Source organism: Geotrypetes seraphini, chromosome 3 (assembly GCF_902459505.1).
Source record: "Geotrypetes seraphini chromosome 3, aGeoSer1.1, whole genome shotgun sequence".
In the NCBI taxonomy this organism is placed as follows: domain Eukaryota; kingdom Metazoa; phylum Chordata; class Amphibia; order Gymnophiona; family Dermophiidae; genus Geotrypetes; species Geotrypetes seraphini.
In genome coordinates, this window is record NC_047086.1 from 68,751,972 (window position 1) to 68,764,732 (window position 12,761).

General features: G+C 44.2%; 1 protein-coding gene across 4 annotated transcripts in view; it reads left to right on the top strand.

Moving 5' to 3' along the window:
* Positions 1 to 12,761, top strand: part of GCLC (glutamate-cysteine ligase catalytic subunit) — a 251,587-nt gene that overhangs the window by 109,596 nt on the left and 129,230 nt on the right. For all 4 annotated transcript variants that reach the window (XM_033936648.1, XM_033936647.1, XM_033936646.1 and 1 more), the window contains 2 exons: positions 2,041 to 2,099; positions 2,496 to 2,632. In XM_033936648.1, the coding sequence (XP_033792539.1) occupies positions 2,041 to 2,099; positions 2,496 to 2,632 (196 nt within the window). The remainder of the gene's footprint in view (positions 1 to 2,040; positions 2,100 to 2,495; positions 2,633 to 12,761) is intronic.

Here is a 12,761-nt window from a genome sequence, read left to right on the forward strand (position 1 = left end):
CATGTTCTGGTTTTGGTTCGTAGTGGGGCTTGTTCATCAAGGATGTTATTGCTCAATTTGCCCCAGTGTAAAATAAAGTCTTTGGGGTTATCTTCTTGGATTGTTTCATCTACTTTTGACCAGAATAAGGTGGGCTCGATGTGTTTGTGTGATGTGTAGGTTACTAATTTGGATAGTGGTTTGGTTTTGGTTTTGGTCCAGTTAATGTTGAAGGTGTATGCGTAGTGGTCTGACCAGGTTCCAGTAGACATTTGAATTTCTGAAGTAGATGTTGGATGGGTCATGAAGGCTGCAATATCAAGTTGGTGTCCTTTCTCATGAGTAGTTTGTGGGTTTAAAATTTGGAAGGATAAGGCATTGAGGAAAGGAAGGAGGGTTCTCTACTGCCTTGGATGAATGGTCTTCAAGATGAAGGTTTAGATCTCCTAGGATAAGGTTGTGTTCCTTCGTTAGTGAGTTTTGGTATATGAAGTTTTCAAATTCGGGCCCAACCATGGCCCAGTTTCCCGGTGTTATATAACAGAGCATGCAGCTTAGTGAGTTTTTTTGTGTGGTGGCTGAGATTTGACATGCTAGAAGGTCTATGTAAGGGGTGGATGTTTTTTCCAGTATGTTTAGGGTTAGGGAGTCTTTGATTAGGATTGCTAATCCTCCTCTTCTTCTTTTTTTCTCTCTGCAGGTCACTGTAATTTTGTATCCTTGAGGGCAGACTTCCGTAATTTTTGGGTCTGTGTCCGATGTTAGCCAGGTTTCTGTGAGGAAAGGAAGGGAGAAGGCCGTGTTGGGACTCGCGAGGGAGCACAAGCTGAGCCATGGGTTGGGCACTTTATTTACAGGTTTGCTGCTGCTGGTTAAGAAAAGCAGCAGTGGCAGAATAGGGAGGGTAGTTCAGCGGCTGGGCCCCTCCTGACCATTTCGGCCCTAGGCCCATGTCTGCTGGGCCTACCCTTTAATCCGGCCCTGATCTTACTACTGTCTGAATTTAATTCCAAATAGGAGGGTCATTTCAGCCAAGCAATTTTGTAAAATTTATTTTCTTAATGGCCAACACTCCCTCCATCCCATTCTAGTAAGCTAGGGAGTCCCACATGTGAGAATATGCTGTCTGCTTGTCCTGGGATAAAGCACAGTTACTCACAGTAACAGGTGTTATCCAGGGACAGCAGGCAGATATTCTCACACCCCACCCATCTCCCCTTGGTTTGCTTCTTAGTTAGCTTATAGAACTGAGGAGCTGTGAGCCTGCATTGGGTGGGAAGGTACATGTGCGGTGCGGGCAGTTCGTGAACTTAAGTTCTTAAAGTGGTGATGGCACTTTTTAAAGCTGTCCATACCGGGGCTTCATGGATGACGTCGTCCACATGTGAGAATATCTGCCTACTGTCCCTGGATAATACCTGTTAACGGTAAGTAACTGTACTTCATGTGCTGTTCTATAGAATAGCATGTAAGTGGTATTGTAGCAGAAGTGGAGCACGTGTAGGCTCATGGTTGTATCACCGAGCAAAACAGTGTATAGAATGCTATTATTCACATTATATGGTGCACTTAGTTGGATCAACTTACACCAGCCATTGTAAGTGGTCATATTTAATGTTCAAAACAAAACAGAAAATGGAGTTCGAAATATAGTCCAACCATGGGATAAAAATGCTTTAAAAAGTCTTTATTGATCTCAATAGCCCAATGACCCATTGAGACCAATAAAGATTTTCTAAAGCACCTCTTATCCCGTGGTTGGACTATAGTTCGAACTCCATTTTCTGTTTTGGCTATTTATGGAGATCAAATTCATTTTTTCCTTGCATACTTTGTTCCTCATGCTAATGCATCTTTATACTAGTGTTCTATAATGGTTTAGGTACACCTAAATGCTTTTATAGCATTAGTGCTCACTGCACACACATTGTGGCATCTATATCAAGTGTGACGTTATGGAATTGCCCTACCTAGTATTTTGTGCGCCAGAGTCCCATTAACAAAGACTCTGTATACATTAAGAAGAAAATTTTGAGTTGACTAAATTCTGTTTGCTTTTAGTACCTTAACAAGAAATATTCGACACAGAAGAGGAGAGAAAGTAGCAATAAATATACCAAGTGAGTAAAACTATTCTTGAAATGAGGAAGTGGTGGCTGTGCTGATTTGGTAATTTGTTGGATCTGTTTAGGCTTTCACTACAGTGAATGCCTGTTGGGTAGGATGCATCTGTCCGTCCATGTGTTTGAGGTATATGTGGATTATAGCACTGCTGCCTGTGGTAGGAAAAGCAACTTGTCTGTGCCATTAACCTTGTTGGAGACTGAGTGCTGCAGTGGTGGAAATTACTGCTACCAGAGTTTGATCAACTCAGCTGCTGGATTTTTTTCTGTCTGTGCTATTGAGCTTTGAGAGGGGTGGGCACTAGAGAGGTGAGCAAAGAAAAGTTTTGTCTATATACATCCCATCATGTACTTTTTGCTTAACTTGGATGGAACGTTTCCTTTCTCTTGCAGTATTTAAAGACCGGAATACACAAACACCATTTATAGAGAAATTTGCCAGTGATGATGGTGAAGGAGGAAAGGCAGCCAAACCAGATCACATATACATGGATGCCATGGGTTTTGGTATGGGTAACTGCTGTCTTCAGGTAAAACAGATTAGAAGAGCAATGAATTTTGCAGTGGAATTTCTAAGATAGTAGACTCTTAACCAGAGCTCAAGCAACCAAAACTCTCAAACAACCAGCAAAAAAGAAATACTTTAAATAAAAATGAAAATAAAATGTTCTTCTGATTATAGTTTCATAGTTTATTTAAAATTTGATTTCATGCCTATCAAAATTCTAGGTGAGAATGCAATTTTAATAAAAATAAGGAATGCAATAATTTAAAACAAAAACATCTACAGACTAAGGACAAACCATACTGATTATACTGTTTCAGAATAGCAGCGTGGGTTTAGATGGCTAAACTATGGCCCAAGGTTTAACAACTTCACATAGATGTTTTTATTTGGTCCATTTGTTTGTCTACACAGTTACCAACACACTAAAGTTTTGATCCTTTGTGTGCCCTACACACCTGAAAACCTGTCTTTCCTTAGCATCTCTAGACCAGAGGTTCACAATTGTCAGGGAGTACCTGGTGCTGTATATCTCCCACCTTCCTCGTCTTCTATCCCCAGCCTCCGCCCTCCCCCCCCCCCGACCAGCAGCAGCAGCTCACTATGTGCTTTTTAACTTCTTCACACAGCTGCCGCTAGCATTAGTTTAGCCAGTGATTGCATCAGGCAGCCTCAGGCAGCCTCGGCCCGCCTCCGACAAAAGAGGAAGTTGCATTATCAGAGGCGGGCCAGCCTAGAAAAGGCCTCAAAGCTGTCTGATGGAACCACGGCTAAACTAACACTAGAAGCAGCTGTGTGGGGAAGTTAAAAACACACAGTGAGCTGCCTCTGGGGAGAGGAGAGGTCCTGCTGGACAAGGGGGAGGAAAAGAGAAGGAAGAAGAGGTGCCTCTGGACCTGGCGGAAAGGAAAGGTGCTGCACGCTGGAGGGGAGAGTGAGATGGTGCATGGGGAGAGAGCATGCTAGTTGTGAGTGGGTTTAAGGGAAGGAAGGAAAATTGTTGCAGGATGAGTGAGTGATGAAAGAGGGAGAAATGGACATGGTGTGGATGAGAGGGAGAAATGGCATGGGAAGAGAGCATGTTGAGTGGGGTTGGGGCGAAATGGACTGGGGGTGGGAAGGAGGGAAGTCACATGAGGGAAGGGACGAAGAGAGAGAATGTGTAGGAGGCAGAAAGTGTTGGACTTATGGAGAGAGCAAGAGATGGATGGGGAGGGCAGAAAGGAGGGAAGAGAAATGACACTCGGGGAAGGGGGAGGGGGCAGAGAGTAAAAAGTTGAACTCATGGAGGGAGAGAGATGATGGTTGGGGGAGGGAATGAAGACTGGAGAAGAGGAAGCATGCAGGAAGCAGAGAGAAAGTATGTTGGACTGGTGGAAAGGAGGGAGAAATGTTGGTTGTTGAAGTAGAGGGAGTGGGAGAGATGCGCCCTTTGTAGCAAGGGAGGGAATATGAGAAGGACAGAGAGAGAGAGGGAGACATTGTCAATGGGGGAGAAAGGAAGAAAATTTGGACTCATGGAGGGACAGAGAAAGATGTTGGTTGGGGAAGGGGATGAGGAAAGAATGTGTGCAGGAGGAAATAAAAAAATAAATATCGGATGCACAGTCAGAAAGAAGTGCAACCAGAGACTCTTGAAATCACCAGACAGCAAATTGTTTGAAATTTACCAACCTAGAAGAAATCTAAGGTCTGAAAACACTATGAAATTGAGTTTAGAGGGGAGGATGCCTATTCATGTTAGAATTGGAGCATCAATGATGTCAGTGGCGGGTGTCAAAACTTTGAAATGCTCTGCCAGGCATACTGCGATTTTGTGTTGGAAAGATCAATTTTAAGAAAATGTTGAAAACGCAGCTCTTTGTTAATGCTTTCCTATGAAAATGTTGCTATTTCTGTTCTTCATGTAAGATACAGTGGCAACTAGAGAATGAAACAGTGCCTGTTACTCACGGTGTGCCGCGGGTAAGCCGCCGAAACGGTGGGAGGGGGGGAACAGTGTTTACCGTAGCTATGACGACAAGGCCATTCACTGCCCTGTGAAGCAGTTAAGGAAGGGAACACATGTGGTCACTGATCGCGCTCCCTCCCTCCTTACAGATAGACGCCACCCGAGCATCTCCCTCCCTCCTTACGGATTGCTGCTGCCCGATCACTGCCACCGCCAAAGCATCTCCCTCCCTGCTCCTTACCTTCGCGGCAGGCAATTTCTCTAAATGTTTCCTACAAGCAGCTGGAATGTTGAAATCGCGTGTGGCTGTCATAAAGGTCATCTCTGACACAAGCAGAAGTTGCATCAGAGACGACCTTTCCCGCAGCCACATGTGATTTCAACGCTCCAGCTGCTGGTAGGAAGCACATTTAGAGAAATTGCCTGCCGTGAAGGTAAGGGGCAGGAAGGGAGAAAAGGTGGGGTGGGGAAGAACAAACGCTGAAGGGAACTGGGAAAGGTGGGGTGGGGAAGAACAGACACTGGAGGGAACTGGGAAAGGTAGGGTGGGGAAGAACAGGTGCTGGAGGGAACTGGGGGGGGTGGGGAGGAACAGACGCTGGAGGGAACTGGGCAAGGTGGGGAGGAACAGACACTGGAGGGAACTGGGGAAGGTGGGGTGGGGAGGAACAGATGCTGAAGGAAACTGGGGAAGGTGGGGTGGAGAAGAACAGACGCTGAAGGGAACTGGGGAAGGTGAGGTGGGGAAGAATAGACGCTGGAAGGAACTGGGGAAGGTGGGGTGGGGAGGAACAGACGCTGAAGGGAACTGGGGAAGAGAGAGATTCCAGACTATGGGGGGAGTGGAGGAATGAAGATGGAAGTGGAGGGAGAGATGGAAGGGAGAGGCACAGTAACAGAGCATATGGAAGAGACAGAGAAGGCAGACAGTGGATGGAAGGAAATGAATGAGGAGATGAGGAAAGCTGTTATGCATGATATTACAGTGCTTGAGAATACTGATACACGATTTCATCAATAATTTGACACGGACAGAACGTGAAGCATTGGTGAAGTTGAGAACTGAGACTTTGATTGTAATACGTCGTGCGGACAAGGGTGGTGCTATAGTAGTTTGGGGCCGTGAACAATATCTTTTGGAAGCAAATAAGCAACAACAACAGGCTAGCAACTACCTCCTGCTGGATAGGGATCCATCGAATGATGTGTTTGATCATGTATTGAGATTGGTGAATGAGGGTAGGAGGGCTGATTTTCTGCCAATGGCAGAATATAAATTTTTGACTTTTAAGCATTTTAAGGTGCCAGCTTTCTATCTCCTGCCGAAAATCCATAAGAATTTAGAGACCCCTCCGGGTAGGCCTATAGTGTCAGGGAGGGATTCTTTATTAGAGCGTGTATGCCAGTATGTGGACATTCACCTGCAACCTTGTCTTGCATCGGTTAGATCTCTATTGCAGGACACTATACATTTTTTGAATTTGTTGACCAGCTGGGGGCCTAGGATGTCAGAGGTCACGTTTTTAGTGACATTTGATGTGGCCTCTATATATACCTCTATTCCTCAAGATGAGGCTCCCTCCAACTCTTCCGTAAACATCTGAAAACCTGGTTATTCTCAAAAATGTAATTCCTCCTCTCTCTGGTTATTCTAGTCCTCTAAATTTTCTCTTCATTTTGCCTCTTCCCTCCACTAGAGTTCCTTTCTACCCTAACTCTTGTTAACCGTGTCGAGCTTTACAAATGTAGAGATGATGCGGTATACAAACCTAAGGTTTAGATTAGATTAGATTTTATTACATTTTTTGAATTTATTGCCTCGCCCTTGTGTGGTCCCCCCCAGACTTTTTGCTGAGTTTGACCTCTTTAGCTAGGTGCCAGACGAAAGACTGCTAAGGAAGCTATGGAACCACGGGATACAAGGGGAGGTCCACCGATGGATCAAAAACTGGCTGGCAGACAGGAAGCAGAGGGTTGGAGTAAAGGGCCATTACTCAGACTGGCAATGGGTCACGAGCGGAGTTCGGCAGGGTTCGGTACTGGGACCGCTCCTGTTCAATATATTTATTAACGACCTGGAGACAGGAACAAAATGTGAGGTTATTAAATTTGCAGACGACACCAAGCTATATAGCAAGGTCAATAACATGGAGGACTGCGAAGATCTCCAAAAAGATCTGACAACACTGGAAAAATGGGCCAAAAAGTGGCAAATGAGCTTCAACATAGGGAAATGCAAGGTCATGCATATAGGGAAAAAGAACCCGATGTTCACTTACAAAATGGGGGGTTCACCGCTAGGGGTAGGCAACCTTGAAAGAGACCTGGGAGTGATGGTGGACACAACATTAAAGGCGTCGGCGCAGTGCGCCTCAGCCTCAAGGAAAGCAAACAAAATGTTGGGTATCATTAAAAAGGGTATCACGACCAGGACGAAGGAAGTTATCCTGCCACTGTATCGTGCAATGGTGCGACCGCATCTGGAGTACTGTGTTCAGTACTGGTCGCCGCACCTCAAGAAGGACATGGCAGTACTTGAGAAAGTCCAGAGAAGAGCAACTAAACTAATAAAGGCATGGAAGACCTCTCATATACTGACAGACTGAAAAAGTTTATGTCCCTGTTTGAAAGTGTATGTGGGACATAAATATCGTCAGCTGAAGATCAGATTGATACAGCACAGATCTTGCTTAAACACCCGACGCCTGAAGGAACCTTTGCTAGGACATTGCTTAGATGCCCGGCACAATTTTGGGTCTTTGCGATGTGCAGTGATTGAACACATACCGTTTCCTGTTCGTCGGGGTGATTGGAGATGCCTCCTGTGGCAGAAAGAGCCAAGGTGGATTTACTTGTTGGAATCTGTCCAGCCTGAAGGACTGAATGCCTGGATTGAGTGGGTGGCCTTTTTCGGTTCCTGAGGCTATATGATTGGTGGAATACCGGAAGAGGTGGAGTTTTTGTTAGTCTTTTCAGCGGTGGCTACGGGGTTTTTCCAGCCAGAAGTGAATTTTGAAGTGGAGGGTGAGCCAGAGGAGCACTGATGTGTCCGACTATATGTTTATGAAGCTGTGAATTTTGATACCCCTGACGCAGCACGACAACGCGAAACGGGAGGTTCCCCATTGGGTTTCCTAGCTGCTTTGCCCAGGATCATGAATCTAGAAGTGCCTGGAGAACGGCAGCAGCTAAGTGGTTTTTCTTTTCATGGGCCTCTTTGCATGGGTCAGGACTGTTGTGCTTTTGTGCCCCTCATCCACAGTTTCACGTTTGGGGTTGTATACCCCGGGTGCTATTGGACATTTTCTCTGCAGGCTATTATAGTGCTGTTTGCCTTACAGTTTTTTTGTATGGATGCAGGAGTGTTTGGAGAAGTGGAGTTTTTTGCCAAATGAAGCTGAACTGAGGCTTTTTCTCCACTTCTTTTTTCTTTTTCAAATTTTTTTGTTGGGTTTGGCCTCCTGCTGGTTTAACACTTATACTGTATGAGTGTGTGTGAAAGGCCTTGTAGTGTTGCAGTGGGTGTACTTTTGGTCCATATGGGGTTGTGTGATAATTAGAATAGTTGGCCAAGACTTGCCCAGATTCACAAGGAGCAACATGAATTTGAACTCACAAGCTTAGGGTGCTGAGTGGGACCCGATTTTGAAAAAAAAAATTTGATTAGATTCAGCCTATTGAATTGATTTTTTATTCGATTCATTTTCCTGCCCAATTGTGTGGGGGGGTTGTTTTTGTTTTGTTTTTTTCTTTTTCCAAACATCCTGGTGAGTTTATTTTATAATAATATAGACCAGAGGATAGATTCATATCAAGTTGTATTAGACTACTTTATTAAAGCTTGATAGCATAAATATTTAAATTCATTCTCACAGCACAAGCATTTTACCAAGACCAATGATGAATTTACCACCCCAGTAAGGGCACGAAAAACCATTCAAGTAGTGCTTTGGGTATTTGAGGTCTGGTAGTCTAATACAACTTGACATGAATCTGTCCTCTGGTCTATATTAGTTTTTTGTTTTGGACAAATTCTATACTTTTCTTAATTTTTAGTGGGTTTATTTTATAGCCTCTTCACCCCCTTTGCCTTCGCCTACCCACACTGGCGCCATGGTATAAACAAAATAAAGACTTTTTTCCTCTCTCTGTTAAATCCTAGCTCACGTTCGCGGTCTAACACCACCTCTGGCAGGATACACATTTCAAATCTGAAATATTATAATCACAAAATACAAGATGCAATTATTTTTTCTACCTTTTGTTGTCTGGTAATTATTTAAATCATTTTGGTCCCAGGCTCTGGTTGTCTTCTGATAACTTGCTTGCCAGGGTCTCCTGCCCATTTGTCGTTTTCTTCTTTCTCGATGCTAATCATCCATCTTCCATCTCTGTCCTTCCCTTCCATTTCCCTTCCCCAGAGGTCTAGCATCTTTCCTTTTTTTCGTCTCCATCCCCAGATCCACCTTTTCACAACTACCCTTTCTTCCAACATCTCTCCCTCCTTCCCCACCTCCCCAGGGTCCACCATCTCTCCATTTCTCTTCCCAACTATCCTCCTATCCAGTATCTCTATCCTCCCTCCACACCATCTCTTGTGTCCAACTTTTCTCCCTTTCTGTTCCTTCCCTCCCTAAATCCCATTGTCCACCATCTCTCTCCTTCTCCTCTGTTTTTAGACCCATTATTTCTTTGCTCCCCCCAGTCAGGCATATGCACATCTCTTTGACCCCCCTCCTTCTTCCCTCCTTCCGTGTACTTCTACACTAGGGCCCCCTCCCCCCCCCCACCCAGAAAGCCTGCATGTTCCCCTGTGGCCTCCCGGTCTTACTTTTAATTAATTCCAGCAGTGGAACAGCCTTCAGAAAGGATTGCTGGTGTTAGCGATCCTTGCAGGATGCCATTGGCCTCTGGAGCTGTTTTCCCTCTGCCGTGGTCCCGCCCCCTCATCTGTCGGCAGAGGAAACAACAGCTCCTAAGGCCGATGGCAGCCTGCAAGGATTGCTAGCACCGGCAATGCTTTCTGCCGGCTGTTCCGCTGCTGGAATTAGGTAAATGGATGCGCAGGAGACCAGGGGGAAGCCAGACAGCACTTCCTGATTGACCCTCGCCCCCTAAAGCTGGAGCGGCAGTGGCCCTCCAGCAAGAGGTAGCGCTGCTGCTTCTGCTTTAGGGGGTCAGGGGGAGGGTCAGTCACCGAATCGGGAGACCTATTTTTTTGTTTTTAAATAGATTTGAATCGATTCACCCGAGGTGAAACAATTTGAATCGGGCAGCACTAGTGCTGAGGCTGTAGCTCTAACCCCTGCACCAACTGACATAGCATGTAAAACATTGTCATGTTTTACATAGTACGGTAACACAAACAAGAGAAAAAAATCCAACAGGAACTACAGCAAAACCAAGCGAAAAGCAAAAACCAAAAAACAACTGCAGACTATATACAAGATGCAGGCACTGTTTATTTCAAACTCTAATGGTATATACAACCTTATTACCAACCGAGGGACCTGACACGGTCCGTGTTTCGGACAACAAACCTTTAGAGTTTGAAATAGAGAGCTGCACGGGAACGGGGATGACGTTTTTTGCAATTTTTGATGGGAGTAAAAAATTGATCCACTTGTACCCGTTCTACACCAATCATCAATGATTTAGAGATGGGAATAACTAGTGAGACTAAATTTGCTGATGAGCTATTCAAAGTTGTTAAATCACAAGAGGATTGTGAAAAATTGCAGGAGGCTGGAAGAATGCTCCGCTAATGTTGAAAGCTCCTAGTAGATCTAGAGCTGTTTTTGCTCTGACAAAAAACAACTGTTTTCTACTTCACAAGGTTGTTTACAAAGTTTTACTACTGCTTTAAGTTGCAAGATCTTACCTGGTTGTGTTTTTTTAATAAGGTTGAGAAAATTCATCTGTCTTAAGATCATGAGCTGCCATACTGGGACAGACCAAAGGTTCTATCAAGCCCAGTATCCTGTTTCCAACAGTGTCCAACCCAGGTCACAGGTATCTGCCAAGATTCCCAAGGATAAAACAGATTTTATGCTGCTTATTGTAGGAATAAGCAGTAGATTCCCCAAATCCATCTTAATAATGGCTTATAGATTTTTCTTTTAGGAAATGATCAAAAATGTGTTTGTTTTTTTAACCCTGCTAAGCTAACTACTTTCACCATATTCTCTGGCAACAAATTCAAGACATTGAGTTGAGTGAAGAAAATTTTTTTTTCTGGTTTGTTTTAGTAGTTTCATTGCTTATCCTCTAGTCCCTGTATTTTCAGAAAGAGTAAACAAGCAATTCACATCTATCTGTTCCACTCCTGTCAGTATTTTATGGACCTCTATTGCCTTCCCAAGCCATCTCTTCTCCAAACTGAAGAGCTCTACTCAGTGGTCTCAAACTCAAACCCTTTGTGGGGCCACATTTTGGATTTGTAGGTACTTGGAGGGCCGCAGAAAAAATAGTTAATGCCTTATTAAAGAAATTACAATTTTGCATGAGGTAAAACTCTTTATAGTTTATAAAACTTTCCTTTAACAGTTAAAAGGAAAGATATATAAACTATAAAGAGTTTTACCTTATGCAAAATTGTCATTTCTTTAATAAGACATTAACTATTTTTTCTGCGGCCCTCCAAGTACTCTATTTTTTCTGCAGCCCTCACATTTAAAGTTTGATATCTTTTCTTTCTCAAAACTGACACATTTCAATCACTATATTGAAAATAAAATCATTTTCCCTACCTTTGTTGCCTGGTGACTTTATTTTTCTGTGCTTTCAACTATGTTTCCAGGGCCTTCTTGTCCTTTGACTGTTTTTCTCTCCGTTTTCACTTTCTGCCTTGCATTCATCTTTGGCATTAACTTAATGTTCAATTTTTCTGCTTTCTTTTCAAAATCTACGTTTTCATGTCTTATCTTCCCTTCCTATCTCTCTCTTCTTCCGTCCTATTTCCATGGTCTAGCATCTCTTTCCTTCTTTTCTCTCCCTCCTTCCTTCCTTTCCCCTGGTCTGGCATCTGTCTCCTTCCCTTCCCCCATGCCCTGGCATCTCTCCCTCCCCCTCGATGGTCTGATATCTCCTTTCCTTCCCTCCCTCCCATGAACTTGGCTTCTCTTGTTCCTCTCCTCTCCCTTGTCTTCCTTCCCTCTCTTTCCCCAATTGGGTGCAGCAGCAACAGAAGCAGCATTTCCCTGCCCCCTTTCCTGTGCAGCAGAAGCATTTCTCTTCCCCTTTCCCTGTACAGCAGCAGCAGCATTTCCCTAGGATCCCCCTTTCCTATGCAGCAGAAGCATTTCTCTTTCCCTTCCCCTTCCGTTCTCTTCCTTGTCGAGCAGCAGCGTGTCTGGCCGGCTCAGTTGATCATACCGTTCAAAGCCGCGGGTGGCAGCTCCTCGCGAGATCCGCGCCTGCGTCTGAAGCCTCTCTGTTGTTGTGACGTCGGAGAGGCTTCCGATGCAGGAGTGGATAGTGCGAGGAGCCACCAAACGCAGCTTTAAATGGAACAATCGACTGAGCCGGTCAGACACGCTGCTGCTCCAAAAGGAAGGGAAGGGGGAAGAGAAATGCTGTTTTGATCGTGTCCAGACCACGGGCCGCAAAATAGCACCTGGAGAGCCGCATGCGGTCCGCGGGCCGCGTGTTTGAGACCGCTGCTCTAGCTGTTTTAGCTTTTCCCCTTGAGGAAGTCATTCCATCTCTTATGTTTGTTGGCCTTTTCTATACCTTTTCTAAGTCCACTTTTTTTTTTTTTTAGATGTGACCAGAATTGCACACAATATTTGAGGTGTGGCCACATGATGGAGCAATACAAGGCATAACATTCTCATCTTTGTTTTCCATTCCTTTGCTAATAATTCCTAACATTCTATTTGCTTTCTTAACTGCTTCTTCATATTGAACTGAGGGTTTCAACATAATCTTATTGATACCTAGATCCTTTTCCTGGATGTTGACTCCTAATGTGGAATCCTGTATCACATAGCTATAGTTAAGATTCATCTTTCCTACCTGTATCGCTTTGCACTTTCTCACATTAAACATCTACCATTTTGATGCCCAGTCTCACATGGTCCTCTTGTAATTTTTCCAAAATTCTCTTGTAATTTAACAACTTGAACAACTTTGTCATCAACAAATTTAAAATTACCATGAATATTGTTTTCCTCTAATGGGCTTCTGCAACCACTTCTTTAGA